This window comes from Phoenix dactylifera, chromosome 6, assembly GCF_051530095.1.
Source record: "Phoenix dactylifera cultivar Ajwa chromosome 6, Ajwa_hap1_PhDact_Kaust_v1.1, whole genome shotgun sequence".
In the NCBI taxonomy this organism is placed as follows: Eukaryota; Viridiplantae; Streptophyta; class Magnoliopsida; order Arecales; family Arecaceae; genus Phoenix; species Phoenix dactylifera.
The window spans coordinates 3,273,464-3,296,400 of NC_143195.1; the positions used below are offsets into that span (position 1 = coordinate 3,273,464).

At 37.2% G+C, this 22,937-nt stretch overlaps 1 protein-coding gene across 3 annotated transcripts; it reads right to left on the minus strand.

Annotated features, from left to right (window-relative positions):
* Window positions 1-410: 410 nt before the first annotated feature.
* On the minus strand, window positions 411-21,891 carry LOC103703854 (Zn-dependent exopeptidases superfamily protein). 3 transcript variants are annotated; one of them, XM_039126868.3, is made up of 14 exons: window positions 21,646-21,891; window positions 19,777-20,089; window positions 14,819-15,057; window positions 12,469-12,625; window positions 11,497-11,574; window positions 11,212-11,286; window positions 10,291-10,410; window positions 6,310-6,474; window positions 5,012-5,537; window positions 4,773-4,929; window positions 4,449-4,558; window positions 3,641-3,753; window positions 1,719-2,076; window positions 411-998 (listed from the first exon to the last, which is right to left on the minus strand). In XM_039126868.3, the coding sequence occupies exons 2-14, from the start codon at window positions 20,086-20,088 to the stop codon at window positions 673-675; spliced, it is 2,736 nt and encodes a 911-aa protein (XP_038982796.3). In that variant the 5' UTR covers window position 20,089; window positions 21,646-21,891; the 3' UTR covers window positions 411-672. The 3 variants fall into 3 exon arrangements, with proteins under 3 accessions (XP_038982796.3, XP_088579291.2, XP_088579290.2); XM_088723165.2 differs by having other exon boundaries at window positions 14,860-15,057; window positions 21,646-21,838; XM_088723164.2 differs by lacking the exon at window positions 14,819-15,057 and having other exon boundaries at window positions 21,646-21,838.
* Between the last annotated feature and the right edge of the window lie 1,046 nt (window positions 21,892-22,937).

Below are 22,937 nucleotides of genomic sequence, written 5' to 3' on the forward strand. Positions count from 1 at the left end.
CAAAATGGGTAAGCATACTACCCATTACTCTAGAATAAATTACTCCAGTCCTGTGTTAAAGTGAGTTAAATAGATTTAAAAGGCAAAAGGCCATGTTAACTTTAAAGAAATATCTGTTTCACCTTTCTGAAAAAGTGGTTTAACCTAATGTTCCAATGAACTTGGCTGAAGAGGAATGCCATAGCCCAGTTAAATGACTGCTCTTTTCCGCTTCCAAATGCAATCTTAATTATAAAAAAAATACGTGAATTAAAAACAATAAAAATTATTTGAATTAGGAAGAAAAGTGACATCTAATTCCAAAATCTCTGATATTTAAAACCATGAAATAATTCTGTTTTACCACCAAACATTCTGCGTCCTCATTGGAGAATAACGAGGATCATAACCATAACCATCAAGCAATGTTATTATTAAACTGCTGCAGAATAACCATATTTATTTCATTGAAAATATACTTCAATGTAAGCCAACAGCATACAGTATCATTAGACATACTAACAAATACAGCTCAATTGGAAAGAGACGGTACAGACTATAAATAAGCAGCTTGCAGCTCAATACGACTGTCAAAATTTTACGACGATATAACCATGAACTGAGTTAGGAAATGGACTGCACATTTTCATCTTCAAACATCCCTCCAAGTGGAACTTATAGCATCAAGTCTGACTAAAATTGAACAGGAAGAGCAGTCAAGAAAGCCAATGTATATGGTGAAGTGGATTTACCGAAGAGGGAACACCAATGTGGAAGCTTCTGAAGCACCCTCTCTACTTTTGGTGTCACCATGTTTACATCTGTCCTCAGTTTTAATAGGAGAGAAGCAGTATCCTCTGCTTGTTTGTACGCCTTTTGCGAAGGATGAATAGTATTGGTTGACCAGAAAAGATTCAAGTGGAATTTTGTTGGTGAGTTCTTGCCACCTGAAAACTGGATGATATGCCATCCATCAACCATGCTCTTGTGACCCGATGGAACCAGTTCTTCTGAATCGACTGTCATGCAGAGAACAACCGGAAGGTGATTTTAAAACAGTAAAATTGCTAAAACTTCTAGAAGTTCATAATCTCAAAGGACTAGTTTCATAGAATAATTATTATACACTGGAATACTTATTCGGTCACATCAACTGAATACAATACCAAGAAAGAATTCATCAGTGTACCACCGCTCAACAGACATTCAAGTCTGAACCATCAATTTTTTTTTGTACATGCACTAGTGAACCAATTACAAAAAATGAAGCCCTGCAAAATTGCAGTCTAGCACCATCGAGTGTTAGTCAGGAGACAGAAGGCGTTAACATTTAATCTTTTTCCAAAATAATTTTCTATGAGAATTTTATTCAATTACTTGACTTCATGCTTTTTAAGTAGTTTCTTCAAGTGAACTTCACCCACAATACCTGTAACATGCACACACATAAAAAGATAGAGGATAAAGAGGAGGACGAAGTTCTATCTTCAAGTTGTTACTTGCATTTTCTTTTCTTATATATATTTTTTCTTGGATGGTTTGTGTAGTTTCACTTATTTTTAGAATTTTGAATAAAAAATATTTAATATTTCCACTGTTGTTTCTGCATGCTGAGTTGGTACAGGTTCAGAATGTCAGATTCAAGGATACTCCTGGCAGATACCAAACCTCGCATTTATTTTCATGCACACCCCAACAAGAAAACCAACAGATCCTATTGTTTATTTCATATTTCTCACCTTCAAATGTGAAGTCACTGATTTCTTCTCTATTGACTGCAAGCGACCAACGTGTAGCCAGTTTAGTATCAATCAAAACCCTTGTTTTTCTAATATCTGACATAGAATCACTTTCAACATGGAGTTCTGGAATGTCCAATTTACTCCATCCATTATTACTATCCTTGGAACTCCAACAGCCATAATTTACGGTAAAGGTAACAAAATCGAGAGTCTTGTTCTTTCCACATGCAAATTCTTCATTTTTCAGATTTTCAACTTCCTTTGTCAGTTTACCAGGAGTTGCAGAAAATAAAGAAACAAATGATGCTGGGTCTTGGTTTCCATATCTTCCTGTTGCGTCAACAACATGCACAACCTGAGTCATGTAAAAAAGAAATCATAGCAATGAGAATCTCCTGAAATTTAATCAAAAAGTGAGAAAAGGTACAGTTGGTTATGTAAATGTGCACTCTCGAGAAAAAATTACCTTATTAATAAAAATAACAAAAAAATTCATTAACACTAGTTGAGTATAAATCTGGAAGTCTGTAGAACTCATGGTAGTAAATGCTAATAACATCTGTACATAATTTTCTCATGTAAGAGTATCTATCAACGGATATATAAGAAAAACAACTTAAAGGAAACCTTCTTTTTGGAATAGACTATGTAAAAGTTTCATTCTAACAGTTCTGTGCTGTCCACTGTTTCACTGCTTTCCCCTCATTCCTGGCATTCGACCATTCAAATATTTGATATTACATTCTAGAGTCTTCAGTTTATAACCATGAAGTCAAATTGATCTATCATAAAGCTCTCGACAAGCCCTAAGGAGTCAATAGGTTATCATGGTTAAAGTCATCTTAGATGAAGTCAAGGGATGCACGAATAATATATGCGCAAAATGGGCTTTGATGGATGTGGAGGCACTCATTAGTGGCATAAACCCTCAATCCATGATTTTTTTTCTTGGAATACATAGATTTGTAAGATTTTAAATAAAGCCTGCAGCAACCAGATTGACTCTCTAAGGCTTTCTAAAAGTAGCCCTTCAAGTAGTTCCACTAAATACAAAATAGAAAAAGAGGGGGGATGAGGCTATTCCTCGCCTCATGTAATAATCCACCTATATCAATGTTCGCTTCTGCTGTGCAATATGAGATAATGACACCGAGCACCAACTTTATTATCCATCACCTTGAGTAATTACACCATGCAATTTTGGTTCTCCTTGATCTTCATAGTTAATTTTGACATTTTTGATCACTGCAGTATAAAGAACAAAGATAGATGATGGATCCATCTCACCATTTTATGATTGACACAAGATCAAAATAGTCAATCTAGTTAAATAATTAAGCTTGATTTTGTGTCAATTAACTTGTTCACCAGGAATTCTGAATGTTTAGGAGAGAGAAGAACTTAGAAATGAGATTTTGTTCCCTAAACCTATTGGAAACAAAAGTTTAAATAAAGCTGACGTACATCCTTTTGAGAACAAACTCCTATTTGATAACAAACTGGTTTATAATATAATGTTATATTGGAAGGTGATTCTACAAGTCATTCAGGCTATGAGAGTTAAATGCATCTTAGAAAATATAGTATTTGGTAGCCAAAATTAGAGGGGTATTGTTTCTTGGGTTTATGAGATAATCATTGTCTCTCCCATTGTGCTAGCAAAGTGTCGGACCATCTAGCTATGGGTAGGGTTGAAAGGGATAAGTGGTTCATGAAACACAATTTGAATTCTGTTCTTCATGGATCAAGTTGTCCCTACTAAGTGCTTCTCTTTTAATTTTTCACTAAAATATTCTTTACCTTTCATAGATAATGTCTAAGACAATATTATTGCGAAAATACAGGATTTCCATGAAAACAGCTGAGTGTGATGTCTATTCTACCACAAACAGGTGATTGAATTGCCAAAAGTGACTTACATTGACAGCCCGAGAGATGTCCTCTGTAAATGCTGGGAAAATGCCACTTGATACGGCAGTAAGTGTGAGAGCAAGCAGTGTACACATTGCAAAAATAACCAATCCTTTTGCACCTACAAACACTTTTCATAGTTTAGGAGTTCTGCACCAAACAAAGTCAGAACTTTGCAGTAAAATAGCTAAAGGTGGACTAGATATTACAGTGGAATGCAATCCATCGTACCGGCCCGAACTGGATGGCATGGGGCGTATCGTACCATATTGGTTCGGTACCAGTACTCGGTATGTCGAAAAAATTATATACCATATTGTACCGTACCGATGCTCTGCTAGTATGGCACCAGTACGAGGTCCGGTACCGAGACGGCGAACCAATAGATACTAACATTACTTCTCAGATCATGAAGTGGTAAGAACAAGAATGCATCAAGAAAAAAGGGACTTTCTAGCCAAAAATAGAGGGGTTATTCTCAATATATATATTATATCAGGTGTAGATCATTAAACGGTCTTCATGTCGTTGTTTATTCCTTCTAAAAAGAAGAGGTCATCAAGGCACGAAGGCCATGCTAGGTAAGAAAAAAAAAAGGGTGAGACAGCATAATATTCTGAATAAAATTTGATTCACCCTTCAAGGCCATTGTATAGAGAGCATGCTACTATGGAAGATATGTTATCTAACAAGGAAGAAGAAGAAGAAGAAGAAAAATTACTTTTAGCATGTCGGATGCAAACAAGTTAATACAATTAGTTTTAATAAAATCAACTGGCATGAGACAATTTTAGTTTAATGAGAAAATTTGAGGACCTGAAAGATGAATGTAGGAAAGAAGGTAAACCAGCATAAGACAAACAACAGCAGCACTGAATATAGCAACTATCAGACTCCCAAGCCAATCAGGTGCACTTCCAGGGCTCCTGCATTCCAATCCAAAGTCAGCTTAAACATACAATGAGTTACAGAAGTCTTCTGACCTCATCAAAAATCAATGCATGATAGGATTGGCACAAGGATATTATGGTTACAACAAAAGCTCCAAGAAACAACGTTCAACTAATTATGCATCCACATTAGTAAATAGTAGACAATTGTATTAGCTTAATAAAATACACAGAAAGGATGTAACTCTACCTTTCAAACCGGGCAAAAACCCCAATTATGGTCCCTACCAACCGAATAATCATACCAGCAGAGACTAAAACAGGCATGGCCAAACCCAGAATTAAAGTAATAATTTTGAGCTGCTTTGGTAACCGCGAAGGAGACAGTGTTGCCTCCATAAGACCATCTAGGCAAATGAGAGCAAGTTACAATGTATAAAGACAGTGAATATCAAAATCATAAGTAGCTGAAGGAGGTTCTTAACTTACAGGCAAAAGCAGGTGAAACTAGCCAAATGAGTGCTAAGAAGGAAGACCCAACCTTAAAAAAGTTTCCCACAACGAGAAGGATTAGCCATTGAATAAAACCAGATTTAAAAAGCCACCTTTCAGCCTCCCACTCTATTAAATTTTCTTGAACATTGTGAGATAGCCTGGGCACTCTCTTCTTATAAACATGACGCAGATATTTCTTAAGAAAGAAAAAACCCACATGTTGGCCAGTTAATGCCCCAAGTATTGCAGGTGCGCCAAACAAGCCAATGACTAACCATGGATATGCAATATATGGAACAGGAGAGGTAGACATAAGAGGTATGATAAATGCAACTAGAATTGTTAAGCTAAGGGAAAATATCCACATGAGAACTATGCTCAAACATGACAATCCAAATGATATAGCGCCAGGATAACCACCCATAAGCAATGATGTTATCCATATTAGAAGCGACTGCAGTATCACTGAGTTATGAAGCATGCTTGCAAAGCGTTGGGTGTATACAACCATGTACTTGCCCTGCAAAATTGATCGCCAAATTAAATATTGAACATAGAATAAATATTCAGACAAATTACTTGACTTCAAATAGCATATGCCCTGTTATTTGCTAAAATTATTATAAGAATGTAAAACTAAGTCATGTGTGCGATCTCAACTTTAGTATTATGCAATAATGCATGATTGCCTGCAGCTTGTTTACACCTGGAATTTCTTCCAAACATCAAATTGTAAGACAAGGAGCTGTCTCATTCTTCAACCTAGAAACATATCATTTAGGAGTTCAAAGTCTCCACTTGCCAATAAATTGTTTCACACAGATGGCCTTTAGATATGTTTCAACTTTCTTATGGTTATCTTGTGTTCTTCTTCTTCTTGTTGTTTTTTCTTGCTTTGACTTGATGTCAATGTCTAGATAGTAGTTAACTAGTATTTCGGAAATTTTAATTCGGGCACCCTCTGCATAATTTATGGACCAATGCCAAAATTTCAGTCTGAGAATGTTTTTCCTATGCCTAGATTTTCAAGAGGTTATGCATCTTCTGAGGTATTATTGCAGGAGTTTCTTTTTCATGTATGGCAGAATTTTCCTAGCCTACCTACATTGAGCATCTTCATAGTTTGTGCTAAATAGAATATAATTGTTTATGCAACTAACAAAGTGAAGCTCAGATAGAAGAACAGTCAGCCTTGCCTTGAAGCCATAATTTCATAAAATGAATGCACTTAAAGAACACTCCTGTCAAATACTAGAAGATAAAGCTTTGTAAAGTCTTCATTTTTAAAATACCAGAACATCAAAATAGATAGCCTGGGTTTGACCGGTGCCTCCTTCCCTCTCCACTTCTGCTTCTTTCTGAAATCTCGATGACCTAGCAGTATGAAGCAAAAATGCCAGCATATTTTCTCCAAGATGTTGAAGAGATCCTGGCTTCAGAAGTTTTAATTTGTCATTCTGCATTGATAACATCTTAAAGCTAGTTAATAGTTCAATCTTACTTATCCATGTATACACCACAAATAATTTATTTGCATACCAAAAAAAAACTTTACCAAAAAGACCATTGCAATAATTAGGAAATCGCCTAATAAACTTTGCACTCTATTGTGAATTATATTACTAGAAAATGCTTTGTTGTATCTTCTACTGCAACACCTACACAGGTTCTAGTGCTAAATAAGAATTATATAAAAGAAAATTTAGTCTATAAGCTAGATAGGCAACTATAAGAGATCTGACAGTTACCATAATTATTACACTGGATCAGAAGTAGTTAAACTTTCTTTTCATCAATTGAAAATGTTGAAAACATAGCACTGACTGAGAAATTTGATGCCTGGAGAGTTTACAATTAGTCTGGTCACTAGGTTCTAGGTGATAATTCCAAAATCTTACCAGATTGACATGGACTTATTAATTGTGAAAAAGTTATGTTTATGGCCAGATCAAGGTCTGCCATGCCGCCCATACTAACGTACCGGCGGGCACCCGTACCGGTACGGTACTAATTGGAATCGGCCAACAGAGCAGCGAAGTCCGCGGACGCGAAAAAAATAACACGCGGACATGTTAAATGCTACAAAATGCCACTCTGTGGCATTAAATGGCCCACGCGGGCTGCCCTGGAACCGCACGCAAGCGTGATTCCCTGCTGGGGAATCGGCAGCAAGCGCGAGCAAAGAGCTAGCATAACGTCCTCCATTGAGGCATACACAGAATGATGAATCATGGAGACATTCATAGCAACTTGTGTTCAGCTCAAAATTCAACTTGATAGAGGATGACTCAATAAACAAACCAAGCTTGATTTCACCAAGATCATCATGTTTGGCTCCATCAAGCTTGTAATCTGGATGCACAAGTAGCTAGCAATCATATGTGCTTATGTGTGTGCATATAGGCCGCAGCAATATTTTGAGTCTCAATAATAGGCCCCATACCAGCATCTCACCAATATGGTATGGTAATCGTAATGCCCCCATACTGATATATGGTACACTGGTGCAGTCAGAAAAACAACATAAACCTTTGTACAGAGCACACCAAGCCCTCATACCATAGAAATACCGCATCGGGTCAGTACAGTTTGCCCCTACCAGCCGGTAGGTACTTAACCTTGGGTTAGAGATCCTTAAAAGATGTATTTTTAACTTGTAAGCAATTTTAGATGTATAGATCAAGATCATCAGTGTGTACCTCTGATTTGGATGACCATCATTGGTTTTGGAAATCATTTACCAAAGATCTAAATCATCTAATGTTTACTATATAATCAAACACTATATGGCATTGGACTACAGAACATTAAATCTTAGGAAGAAGACTTAATAAATCAAAATCAATGGATGGCACTCCAAATTAGAGACCCACACCATTGACAATGATCTACAATATTCAAAATTCATAGAAACCAAAAATCATATGTTTTAATGGTTTCTAACCTATTCATCAAGCAGATGCAAAAAATAGATAGCTTTAATAACACAGTAGAACATGTTGCTATGATCTAAGCATTGTAGTTTGTACCCTAGTGATGTCCCATCTATACATGTTCTAAAATATTCAGAATATGATTAACAAAGTAAAATTCAAATTAAATGCCCTACTACATATTTCAAACACTAGCATAATTGATACCATCCGTTTTTGTACCCTTCTGCTGCATAGTATAGAGACGTATCCAAAAGGTAAAAAATTTTATTTCTAGGCTTAATGGCGTAGAGCAAAAATAAAAGTCCTGAACTTTAATTTAAATGGCCTATCATTAATTTTGGAGTCAAATGTTTGCACATTTAGTGTGTAATTCAAGTCTTTCTCTCTATATATATTCTCTGTGTGTGTGTGTGTATACATACATACATATAGACACACACATACACACACATATACATATATACATGTATGCATGCAAAAATAAGGTAAAATTCATTGATTTGAGAGCCCTCAGAACTGGACTCCCCTTTATATATCTTTCAATAGTTGCATGATTTCTGAAGGTCTACTTCGAGGCAAGCCTTGGCAGCACCAAGGTAAAGATGAAAGTCCCGAACCAGCTGATTGGCACTAAGAACTTTGTTAGTGGTTCTTCGGTCCATGCAGGCTCATAAACAATGCTTTTGAGCTTTCTTCAGAATTTGGCCCTACCTGTTCGGCAGATCCCAAGTGTTACATACCTTTTCACTATTTTGTTCTCAACTATCCCGATTCCAGCAAATGGAGGCAGCGCATAACTGCTCATGCATATTGGATACATGGAAAAAAGCTTCAAGTAACCAGAGATTGAACAGAGACTTCCCAAAGCCACTGATTGGAACACCGATAGCTTCAGAAATCCCATGACTTGAGCTTCAAATGAAGTGCGATAAGATTTTTCATTTTTCCTTTATTCCCAATATAGACCTGTCTGTGGATCAACACTAAAATGATTAAAAATTATTCCCTTTTCGCATGCTACTTGTATCCTGATGTGCTTTAAAGTCATCCTGCTTTGTATGACTGTCACACCTAAAGTATGAGCAGGAAAAGTATAGAAACTCTACTAGCTGATACTGAAGTGGTCAAGAGGGGAAAAAACCTAAATACTACTTGAGGTATTCAAGTTACAAAGAATGGCACAAAACGCCTGCCATCATGCCCCACATCTTGATGCTGTGGTGTTCAAAAGGGTGGAGAAAACTGAAATGCTCCTTTTGAGTCTTAGGAAAAAAGGGCGCATATATATCGTAGTGTCCCACAGAAGATGTAACTGTGATGTGATCAACGAATAAATGACCGCCTTTTGTCCGACACAAGATTTGAGTACCTTATACTACATGATTGCAGGCCATCTTATTTTCAATTGACTAGTACAAGAGGTGCTCAAGGCATGCAAGGTATAGGATGTTCTTTATCTTCTTTTCAAGGACAGGGATTCCAACCCTCCACCTTTCTTTTAATCAATCAGTATTTGTTTTAAATATCAACAATCATCTTGCTTGTGTTTAAATTGATCACCATGTTCTCTAGCTCTAATTTCCACTATATAAATATTTCACTTTATACTTCAAAATTCCAACTAATTCATTTGCCATGATCTGGGTGAATTGGTCAACCCACAGCTAGGAACATATGCTCATCATGCCTTAATAATGGTTTCCATGACCAAATTATTCCAAAAACTGCATGCATGATTTCAGAAAAGAAAGCATGCAGATGATCATGTTACTGATTGTACACATCCAGCCTATGTAGAATAACTGAACAACACATTCTATATCTGCTTAAAACTATTCAACTTGGATCATCCTTTGTTCAAAGTAATAAAACCTTGCATATTAGGCAAGATACATTATGTACAACTTACTGAGCATTTTATTAGATCTCCAGCTGCACATTTCTAATCTAATCACATTGGTGGAAGAAGAAAAGAAACAACAAATGCAAGTAACTTGCATGGAATTGAAAATTGGTGCTAATATTGACCTCTTTCTAATGACCTTAATGAATAAGATCCAACATTGTTAAAAAAATAATTAAGCACAATTATAACGACAATGACCTACCAAGTTCACCAAGAAATTTAGGAGTACTCATCTTTTTATCTAATTATAACGACAATGTCCTGATACCATGTCCGGAATTTTGTTATTACTAGGTAGACCATGCAATCAAAAATAACTTGTCATTGTTAGTTCTATTCCAGCACTCCTAGAAAAAAAATTGACTTTTCAGAAGTTGGGTTATGACTTATGAGTCAATAATGTTAAATACAGTATCATGGCCAATACACACCTTCGTGTGATAAACTGCAGTAGCATCTGAATATGCAAAATCAAGTCCAGATAGACCAGCAACTTCTTGATACACTTGAAGATCTGTTGCAGATTTTACAGCTCCAGAGAGAAAGAGATCCTGTAGAACTATAATCACTTCAATTTTCTTCGGACAAGCAAAGGGGAAGTAAATAGCAGGTTCCAAACAGGGGGGACAAAGAAAATATTCTCACAGTACAACATTCTAGATAAGAAAAATAAGAAAAATTTAAGAATACACTGAAAAGTATCTTCCTGTTCATCTAAAATAGTTTGAATCTTTTTATTCTTATATTTCTCAGATATATTTTGCCTTAAAGTCTTGCAATGGTCATGGCCATGAATCATTCTTTCTTCATGTTCTGTTTTTAATTGCATGGCCAGTGAAACCTTAGGACTACTAGCCTAAGTGAATTACTTCATATGCTTTGAGCTCCACTTATGCCCTTTCACAATTTGTAGGAAATCTATTAATCTCAGTTACTGGAAGCATTATTAAGCCAACATCAATACTAAGTTCTCCAGTTGCTATTCTGAAATTAGCCTTTTATATTTGCAATAACATATGCTCAAAAGGTTCTTTCTGCTTTTCAAGTCTATGTATTGTGCTGGATTTTTAGCTAATTAACCAACACACTATCAAACAGGAATAATATTACTAAGACAACATTTGGTGACACCCATTCACAAACCTATAAAAATAGTTTAACACAACAAAGTAGGCAAGTCTGAGGGATCTTCAAAATCATCTATCATGATGTTACAAGCTGCAGCCTATTAAAAGCAGAGCATCAGAAGGCTATTTTGGAAATAATGATTTCGCAAAGAGATCATAAGCCATACATATCAGGGAAAAAAGATGAAAAAAGGGCATCTACATATGGAAAGCAAGAAAACTAACCTGTGCGATGATTTGACCAGATGGGTATTTTGCTACCTTGGCAAAAGTTTCAATAGCCCAGGGAGCAGAGCCACCCTATCAATGATAGCAGATATAATCCTATCAATAACTAACAAAAACCATGCTAGATTACACATCTAAAAGAATTCAGTCTAGTTAACCAGTTGGTGAGAATAAGCAGAGAGCAGTCAGCATTTCATAGTTCAAAATGATAAGCTAGAAAAGATACGTGGCATTGATTTCCAAATGATGAATTCATAAGTAGCATACTCTCAGTTACCATACCTGAAATAAGCTAGACTTCCCCCCAATCCCCATAGCCTCCAAATCAATTACAAAACGAATTGCTCTACTCCATGGATGCTGCATCAACATACATTAGCTGTAGAATGTGATATATAAGGTAGTTTAAGAAAGAAAACAACAGTATTAAAAGTTTTTTAAAAAAAATGTTCGCAAGCAAATCATTTGTGAGAATTTTGATACTTAATGTTTCTAAAAGATTCACAAGTTCCCATCAGCATTAAGATGTTAAACCAGAATGCAGAAAAGAAGTTTGATAGTATAGCCATCACTGTTACAAGAAATCAGCATGATGCAGCGAATTAGCTTGAGCCTCTAGAAAACATTAAGTCCAACCAAAGCTAAAGAAAAGGAAATATAAAAAAGCGATCAATGGAAGAGGTCAATGATGTCCTTTGAATTCTTTTAGTGACAATCTTCTTTGTGAATGAACTTTTCCCAGCACATATCTCCTATAAACAGGAAAAGGATCAAAGCTCATAGTCATGGATATAAAGTGATAAACAAAAACATGTTGGATGAAGAGTGATACACTAAAAACATGTCAAATGCTGGAGTTGCATACAATTTGGAAGATTGAATTTGAACCAATATGAGACACCAAACTAACTATTTCAGTGATGGAAGTGAGATGATGCTGATTTCCAAGACACGACTTGACTAATAATTGAGTAAAAGCAATTTCTCTAAAGCTGACAATAGCAACCTATACTGGATCAACTTTAGCATTAAAAGATAGATGATTACAATAGTTTCTGGGGTGAGCAAAAATGGAAAAAGTCTGCAATCATCCATTAGGGCAGCAAGCTACTGACTGCATAACATCTGATCTGGACAGGAACATGGTCAGAGTACCGCAAGCAAAAGAATAACAGAATAAGGTCTAACAAACCTAGTATCTTTGTACATAGAATTGGAGAATTCGCATGAAGTATATTAAGTTAGCTGGCAAACCTGTGTAATAAAGCTGTGAGCACCATTAAGACCTTCTTCCTCTCCAGTATTAAAAACGAAGATGACACCGTTCTTAAATCCATGAGCCCATTGAGATATCCCTCGAGCAAGCTCCAACATCACACCTACACATGAACTGCAGTCGCCGGCTCCTTCCCTAAAAATGATTACATGTATAACAACCATTTTTTATGTTTGAAAACCATATTAAGAAAGCATAAATAATGTGATCTTTCTTGTATTTATGGCGACTTCCCAACAATGCAGCGTGGGCTCCTGTTAACAGCAATTGATAACTTATTAAGATAGACTCGAGGTCTGACGTGAAAGATACAGTTCAGATCCATATGATTCATTAGTCATCTTTATACATACATGTATCAAATAATTTCGGAACTTCCACATACACTTGACTTTAAGCAAGATTTCCATGTTTGCCTAAAATTTGCATAAATCATTACTTGCTCAGTTTTATGAATGCAGAAATACCCTTTACATGTTCTTTAGGCTGTTATTTACTGGTAACTTGATAGTTTCTCAAACTCCTAAAATTGTATCTATATATTGCACGTAACGTGATGAAATTTGTACCCATGAAGTACTCACATTATCTATTCAAATGAATCCAGAACATCCAAATTATGATTATCTACTCCAAGAAGGCATGATTACTTAATGCATGAATGCTAAGTAGAGAATTGCTAGAGGATAAAGTTATAAATATGTATCTTTCCACCTGCTTAAGTAATGCAAGCACATAAACATGTGCATAAATGTTTTGCAACATTCTTGAAAAAATGGACATAGACTGAAAAAACTAGAGGAAGCATACACTAATGAAAAACTGCATATGCATGTGCACACATGCACAGACATGATGATTCAAGATAGGCAAGTGTGGTTAAAGATCATCTTGCAAGATGGTCATGATAAAATTCATAGAGATATGAGGAATTTTCAACAATGGAAATTCAGATATTATCATGATTTAACCCAAAAAAACACTTAAAAGGATATTAGAGATTTAGAAAAACACTTCATAAGCCTGACGATTTGCATGCACATGGCTGATATACTGTTTTAACCAAACGTTTGTATGGAAGAATGAAAGGAAGTGCATCCAGAGAACTTCAACCACAAAAAGCACATAGAATATCCACTTTGTGAAGATACTTGTAGGGGACCAATTACACCGGTTTAGGAGCATCCAACATTGTAAATAATAGGATGCTCTACACTAACTTCCAGCACCATCAATTTTGCAATGTCTAACAATATTATCACTATTGCCTCATATGGAAGACCATACGTCTCAGATGTGCAGGTGCAATGTGACATTTTTGAAGGATAAAGCAAGAGTTAGGAGTAGAACAACAAATAATGTTTGCATAATTGACAACACTGGAACTCGAAAAAGGTTCTCTGCCAATCAATCAGGTACAGTATTGCAAAAACGAAAACCCTCACATGGGAAGTTTGTTATTTTTTTTTTTTGCTTTGTACCTGCACAAGTAAATAAAGCATATAGTCTTGCTGTCCATAATTTTCATGCAGACAGACATTTAGAATATATGTAGATGGGAGTTGCTTAAAATTCAAGAAAGCATACATTGGCACAATCTTATCCTTGATACATATCACGATGCAACATAGGCAATGACAATGACTGATGAAGATAATAGATGCAGTGTTATCAGGAAATTTTCCCAATAGAGAAGATGATACCATCAAGATGAAGTGAAATAATCTTACCCAATAGAAGATGGTAAGAGCACTAAAAGAAGCCAAAAATATTCATCATCACCTGGCTTAAATAACACCTTAACCAAATTTCGTCATAAGAAAGCTAGTATATGCTAAGATTTGGGGATGCCAAAAAGAGTAAACTAATTGCCATTTCAAATAAACTCGCGAGGAGCCAGTATCACCACTTCAGCACCCTATGTTGGTGACAGCATGGTTGCCCAACTTTCACCAGAATTCTAAAGCTTTCTAATACTATCTTCAAAAGTAGTAACAATTCAAAGTTATTCACATGGAAGGTCACTGATCTCAGACACATATGTCCAAACTTGGCAGTTCAAAAAAGAAAAGAGATAATAGAAATTTTCGATCATAAAATTAGCCAATATTGACAATGACCAAACAGATACATACATGCCATCTTGAATGTCAATGACACAACACTTCTACATCTAATATGCTGCACTTCTCATTCATTTATTCCTGCCCTTCTTTTCCTTTTATCCATTTTGTCATTTGCCCTTTTCCTTATCCTACTACCTGGGGTTTATCTCATCATTGTTTTACAAGTAAAAATTACCAAAATAAACATAGATTAGAAACATACGTTGCAAAAACTGTGTCAATATGAGAAGAAACGAGAATCACATTTTCTTCCGCTTCTGGTAAATACTTAGGCAAGATTCTCAAGACTACATGTTTCAGATCTGAATAGACATGTGTCTTGCCCTTAAAAAGACCACTGGCAAGACGACTTGCACCAATCTTTGCATGGAAGAAATCCACTCGAACATCAACCTCCCAGTGAGCTGTTTCCTTGATCTTTTCTGATGCTGCAAACACATACTATGACAAAAGCATGTCAAAAGAAAAGTTTATGGATGAGAAATGCAAGAGCATGAGATAAAAGCAGATTTACATATAGAAAACAAATGGCATGGGTAGGTTATTCCCTAGTACAGCTAACGTCAACCCAGCATAACTAAATGTAGACATGGATGTGAGGCTTGTGACACTACAAACTGTTAGTGATATCAATACATCAACTGCTAAAAGACAAATGACATTCAAAAATTGATACATACAAAAGTTGAGTAAGGATACCATCCTCAACATCCATAATGAACATGAAGCTTTAGTGGATATTAGAATGTAACACTAACTTGGAAACAATAGGATAGAGGAACAAAACAGCATTTAATACTGGGTAGTACTATGTAATATGTCCCTAATTTCTCTTCAGATATAATTAAAGGAAAAAAAAAGAGAAAATTTCCAATCATCTTTATCTATATTTCTGTCTTTGTTTTGACATACATGGAGCATGTTGTGACACACAGAAGCATACTCATGCAAAACACACAGCACACCACCCCTCCCCCCCCCCCAAAAAAAAAAAAAAAACAACAGAGAGAGAGAGAGAGAGAAGGGGTGCGGAGTGTGCGGGTTAAAGCTCCCAGGCCTATTTGGATACAAGGCCATATAGACTTAGGTACCTAGTCCAATCCTCATAAGCTCCTGATCAAGGTTCTCCGTACCGATTGACGACCAACATGATACGATACAGGTTCGTATCGTACTGTGCCGGAGACATTTCAGCCTCTTTTTTTATTTTGAATTGAAGTCGGCTTATGGTCTGCCGACTTCAATTCAAAATTTGAATTTTCTTTTTTATTTTTGTATGGCCCCACTTTTGAATTCCCTTCTTGATCCGCTGTTGGGTATGGTATGGTATTTGTTTCGAGATCTTGAACCCTTCCAAAACAAAAAAGAAAGACCCAACGAGGTGGATTGAAAGGACGATGAAACCACTCTCCCCTATTCTGAAACAAAGACAGCAGTAGAAAGAGAAGGGGGGAGATTGAGAAGAGATGGGAGGGGAGGGAGAGGGAGGGAGAGAAGGAGAAAGAGAGGGTTCCGTTGGAGGTGGGGGCTCGAAACCCTAACCCTAACCCTAACCTTGTGTGAGAGAGAGAGGGAGAAAGGGCAGACGCGTACACCTTGTCATTGGTGGGGGGAGGGTGAGAAGCATTAAGATCTGAGTGCAGGGGAAGGCGACGTTCGCTAGCACGGTAGAGAGGCGAGGTCGCAAGCACGGCAAGGGTTGTGAATCGAGTGAAAAGGCAGCGGGCGAGGACTTTCTATTGACAAACCGAAAGGATAGCTCGAACCATGTCAGTAGCCAACCGATCCAGTTCAGTAAGCTCCAAACCGGCTGGTTCAACATGGTTCGCCCTTCCTTGCTCCTACTATGTGGTAGCAGTGCCATATTGTCATTGATACCCAGAGCACCACAAAATATTTATAACTTAAAACCTTTAGATCAAGAAAGGAATTGACAGCTAGGACTAAACTCTCCATTGATTTTTAAAATGGTAAGCAATTCAATATAGAGACTTATCCAAACAAAGCTATTCTTTAGTCAATGCAAGTTGTAACATTATAACTGACTCTAAGAGAGAGTGAGGAAGGAAGGGAGTGGAGGGCACCGATATAGGAAAAAAGGCGCACCGGTGCATCAACTCTTGCCACTACGAGGTCTAGGAAGGATCAAATGTATAAAGTCTTGCCCCGGCGTGCGAAGAGGTTGTTTCCATGTTCTAAATTCATGACGTCTAAATCATAATAAAATACCCTTACCATTGCACCAAGGTCCACCCTTACATATAGTAATACAAAATAATGTGAAAGAAAGGGGAAAAAGAACAAGTTACAATGTTCAAAGACTATCAAAGAATAAGCTTGATTATTTAGAGCAAAAAGGAATGAAAAGGAAAAACAAAAAAGAATAGACAATAGAATTATTCTTTGGCGCATCATATCATAAAAACAAACATTTAAGGTCAGGCCTCAGGTCAACTATTCAATCATGGTTAAACTACACCTTAGATTTTCTTTTCTTAAAATTCTTAAGGACTCGTTTGGTTCACGAGAAGAAGGGGGGGAAGTATGGTCAACTAAAAAATAGAGAAATACCTCATGTTTGGTTGGAGTTTGCAAAAAAGAGAGATAGGAAGGTAGTCTTCCCACGAGAATAAGATTCCCATATTTTATGGGAAAAAAATCCATGTGGGCCATGGAAAAGTCAAGTCCCACGAGCTGAGAATTAGGGTATTTTTTTTTCAAAAGTGCCCTTAAGCATTTAGATAAAATGGGTAAGGCCTTTCCCTTTATTAAGGGCATAATAGATATTTTATACAACTTTTTTAGGAAAGTTGATACTCAACCAAAAATAAGCCACTTTAGAATGTGTCTTCCCATGGTCAACCAAACATGCAAAAATCACTTTTCCAGCCATCATATACCCAGGCATTAGCTTCCCAAGAAAAACATTCAATAACAAAAAAATCTTCCCACGAACCAAGTGAGTCCTGAATACTTTTGTCCAAATCCCAAATACCCGATGATTCATAGAAATTGTCAAAACCCCGACCATCTCATATCCATGCAACTATTGCACCAAGATTTTGGTCTAAAAACTTGGCAGAGGTGCTGATGCATTGGGTACTCAGGGTCAGCCAACGTGAGGCTAGATCCCGAAGGTGGATACTCAATGAAGAAGAAGAGGAAGACTGAAAAGAAAGCCACACATGATTTGTTCTTCCAATCTTAATTGTTGATAACACTCATCTAGCGATGACAAACTGTTGGGTCAGCGATGGCCAACTTTGATTGCCCTTGTTAGCAATACCAAATTGCAGTGAAAAGAAATGAGATTTGTATAGTGTGGAAGGATCACTGCTTCCCCCATTAGGCCAGCCATGTTAACAACAATGGAATCACAAGAAAAAGAAGGATAGAGGAATTAGCATCAAGTTGTCAAGTCAAGGATAGAGAAAAAAGCGGGAGCAAAGACAAGGCTGGATATCGAAGATATTCCACCCTTGATTGTAAACTGAATCATATGTTCCAAATCAAGTTGTCAAGTTAACATCAAAAATTTTAGACTTGCACAGAAGGTATTCTAAACCGACCGGAACCAGTCGGTTCAGCTTGTACCGATATGGTACTTATCCTGGTGCGTACCGGCTTGGTTCGCACCGGCCCAAACTTATTTTCCCCGCGCGCGCGTGGGCCATTTAATGCCACAGAGTGGCATTTAATGCGTCCGCGGACACGCGCGGACGCGTAGTTTTTTTTTTTTTGAAAATCGTACGCAGACGCGAGAGCGGGCGCGCGATTCGCCGCGCAAGGAATTGCGTTCCCCAACAAGGAATCGCGCCCGCGCACGATTCTCCGCATGGGGTAGCGCACCCATGCGGGTTGGCAGCCCGCGCGGGGACGCATTGTTTTCTTTTTTTTCGCTTCCACGCGCGAACGCGCTTTTTTTTTCCCAATATGTCTCCGGTTCGGTACCGATTCCAAACGGTATCGTACCAATGCCACCAGTACGTCGGTACAGTCAGTCCGACAGACCTTACTTGCACAATTATCCTAAATTTATAATTCCTTCCACTGAACCTTATGTTCTCATTTCCCATACATCCATGCTAAAGTTGGTACCATGGAAAAAATTGCTTGAAATTTTTTAAAGTTCGAATTTTTAACTCCTAGATCTCGAGGAGATTGTATATGTTCAAAAACACCTTCATAGCATCTCTAAATATGATCTTTTTTGAACTGAATTTGTTTCACCAAATATAGACAAAAATGGCATATTTTGAAAAGTTTATGACACTCAAGTTGGACTTCAGGGAATAACAAACAAAAGAATTATTTTACATGACAAAATTTCTATGGAAATCTACAAAAATCAGTAATGACATAAAACTCATCAGAAATTCCCCTAAAAATAGGCTGAGAATCCAATTCAAAAATTAATATCCAAATACACATATAATTACTTAATTACCTTTGACCTCTTAGAAGTACTCATGCTACATTAAATTGCCAACAATGCACAATGCCCTTGATTTGATGCCCAAACGTGATATTTTCATGATCAAGCAACTAATACATCAGACAAATCCCTAGCACTGTTAGTTGGAACAGTAATACACTTCTATCCAAAAGCATGCCATGAATTTTGAATTAGATTCTGCTATCACTGACTCCTACCTGCTTGGATTTTGGTCACCATCAAGTTCTTAATTTTATGACTGCCATCACTAGATGTTCTAAAATGCAAAATTTTTGGCCTGGTGCTTAACCATTAATTGTGTTTTATATACTTATGTACTTTGTCCTGATGTTAAATAGCAGCATCCATTTGCACAAGGGCAAATGGATATATGCCCTAAACATCCAAAGAAACAGAATATTTACTATTACTTTCAATCAAATTTCCATTTATCACTAGACACAAAATCAAAGTGCTTTGCATGCGTTTCACTCAGCAAATCACATTTTTAGTGCAGCGATGTTTCACAACTACCAAAAATCAATCAAGAAACATCAAAATCAGTCCATCAAAGGAAGGTTTTAAAGTCAGGATTATATGATACAAATATAAAGATGCAGAGCATTCATGATGTATGACAATTAACCATAAAGACTGCAAAAAGAATAACATAAAACTGGGAAAAAAATGCAACTATATAGAGACATGAAAATGTGTATATGAACCTGCAATGCAAGATCAAGAGCATCTGAACCAACAGGATGAGGACCAAATTTTGTCAAATACTTGACATGCTCCATTGCTGATGCTTCTGAGAAGCCACGTTTACCTGCCTTCTCGGTACTGAGAGGCAAAGGGAGCTTCTCAAATTGAAAATGGTAGACTGCCCATGAGCCATTGAGGAGGAAGACAAATAATGCCAGCCACAAAAATGCTGACCGTTTCGGTCTTTGATCTTCAACTTCTCTTGAAGATGGTTTTTCATCATTGCCAGATGGTTTAGCTGTCGAGAGAGTGGTGTTGGGTCTCCGACGCATCCTACAAAATAAATACAGAGAAATAAAGCAATTATCAAGCATAGGCATTACACAAAATTCATTGCGGTTGCATATATGTGTGTTTGAATAATGAAATTTTTATAATGATGCCTAGGGATCATTGGTGCATAGAATGAAACATCGAGTAAAAATTGACATAATCAAGCACCCGATTATCTAAAAAAAACAAATGCGTAAGGTTCTGTAAATTTTTGAAAGTTAATATATATATATATATATCCAGGTTAGACCGTACACTAAAAGTTAAATCTTTAGTAAAAGGTTTAAAGATTCAAAAATCAACAATGGAGCATCCAAATTGAAGATTTACACATCTAAAAATGCCTAGAAAGCAAAAATAAAAAACATATCTTGGAGATCTAAAACAAATGTATCAAATGGGTAAAAAATGAACAGTGTCAATCGGGCTAATGTGCTAAAATACATGATGAGGCAAATAAATGAATATCTACTTCATTAGTGGCAATCTGAACATCTCAAAATGTAGGTAAATCAGAACTCGGGAGATCATGATGATTACTTCATAGCAAAACATAGTATTATGCTACTAAAATCGTTCATCTTTTGCATCCATCTGATTGTTCGGCTAAGAACTACCAAGACACATGATTTTTGGTTTTTGCGTATTTTTTTCTCACGGTGTAGATCACATTCAATGGTTTGGATATTCAATTTAGATGGGACACCGTTGTTTTTAAATCATTAGACCTTGTGCAGAAGAGTAAAAATCACTGGTTATCTGTATACGTATTTATGCATGCATGAATGCATGCATGTGTTTATGATTTCAGATCTAGACTTCCAATATAATTCTCATCCTTTTTGATCTAAATGACAATTATAAACATTTTCCTAACTAAATATTTATACAGGCTTTGAACTTACATTCAGCTATTGAAAGCTTTTAGGATCATACCATTTCTGAAAAACAAAACTATGTAAAGAGGGTTAAGAAACCTGCTGCCTATATCTTATTTGACAACTAAACCTGACTATTCAAAGATAAAATATAACCATCAAGCCTTGACTCAATACACTAAAACAGTAAGGACATATAAACAGCTAGTAATGAATTCTTCATCTTCATCCTCACCCTTCTAAAATCTTAAGGAAAAGAAGAAGAAGAAAAAGAAGAAGACGATGTTATCAAGAATTATCCTGTGGATCGCGTCGCATAAACTGTGAAGTATGCTAATTTGAGACACGGCTACAATCTTTAGTCCAAATAAATAAGAAGAACATCATAATAACAACAAACTTTTTGGCACGACAAATAAATCAAGAAGAGCATCACATAATCAAGATCAAGTTGCAGCCCTACAATCCTTTTATCGCGAAAAGAAAAAAAAGAAACAAAGAAAATCCGTTTCTTGTAAAACGGTAACAACAAAACAGAACAGAAACGATGGTCACGGTGACAGAATTAGAAAGATGATACGTAGAAATTAAACGAAAAGAAGCTGCGATCACAACGGAATTGAGTATAATACAAAGAAGAAAAATAGAATTGGAGCCAAGACGAGGCGGAGTGCGTACCTTTTTTCCACTCTCTGACGCTCAAACAGCAATAGCAGCCACTTTCTTTGTCGCCTCTGCTCTAATGGTTTTATACCCTAATCTCCAAAAGGGGCCGATAGCAAAAGGGGCCGAGAGTTAAGAGGTGTTCCCTCTCCTATGCTGAAACTCCCGACAGAAATAATAAATAAAAACCCTCCGAACCGACCCAACCACCAAAAGTTACGACCTTATTCGCGTCTGGCTTTTTGTGCGGAGATCTTCCCTAGGTCAGTCGGTCAGGCACTTGTCCGGTTAATAATTACAAACAAAAACGTTCCATGCGATATCTTACCGGCAGCCCATGGCCCGCAGATGGTGCAACGTACGCAGTTTTGGGCCAATCAAAGCGATCATTTTAGCGATCGACCTTTATGGACAACTAGAAGTTTACCGAGGAAATGCATGTTACCTTCTCCACCATTTTGCTTTGAAATTTATAATTCTGAGTCTATTATTATTATTATTATTATTATTGATAGAAAAAATATTGGATATCTCGATCTCGGGCCTTACTGACTCTAGCCTCACCGACCTTCCTATCCTCGGACATAAAGCCTGGTGAATGACTTCGGCTCCAACCGAGGAGTCACCGGCCGCGAAGAACAATTAACAGCCCAACTAACCGATAGTCTTAACAGTTTGTGATCATGGCAGCCCCACGTCCGGCGTAAGACCTGCACCGCACTTTGTCCATATGGACTGACCTATGCTGCCTAGCATTATGCACGTCACATCGACCTAAATAACGACAAGGCTAGCTCTCCTATATAAGGAAAACAACCCAAGGGACCTAAGGTGTGCAATACGCTGCCCTTCTCACTGAGTCTTCACTCTGCTAAAATCTCTTCCTTCTTTACTATTGTCTCGTTGTTCTGACTTAGACATCGGAGGATCCTTGCCAGAAATTCTTCAGAAAGTGGACTTCTTGCAGGCCACCCAGCGAAGGAGTTCAACGCTCAATGCCTCAACCAACCTACTCAACCCGTCTCCAGCCGACCTTTAAGGCCATTTGAGCTGCGCTCCTATCTTGGTCTGGATACGACAACAACAGATTGGTAATAGAGGAAAGGTCCTACCGCCTGCCACATCAACCTTAATCAAAAGGAGAATGACTGGCATGAAGTCGCGGAGAACCCGTAGCGTGTCGCGTGCTTCGCAACGCCATGCTCCGACTTTTCGATCGTCGTTACAGAGCCCCAAACTTGCTCCACAGGAATATCTCCCTGTGCTTGTAGACAAGGAGCAGTTCAACCTACTCACTTAGCAGGTAC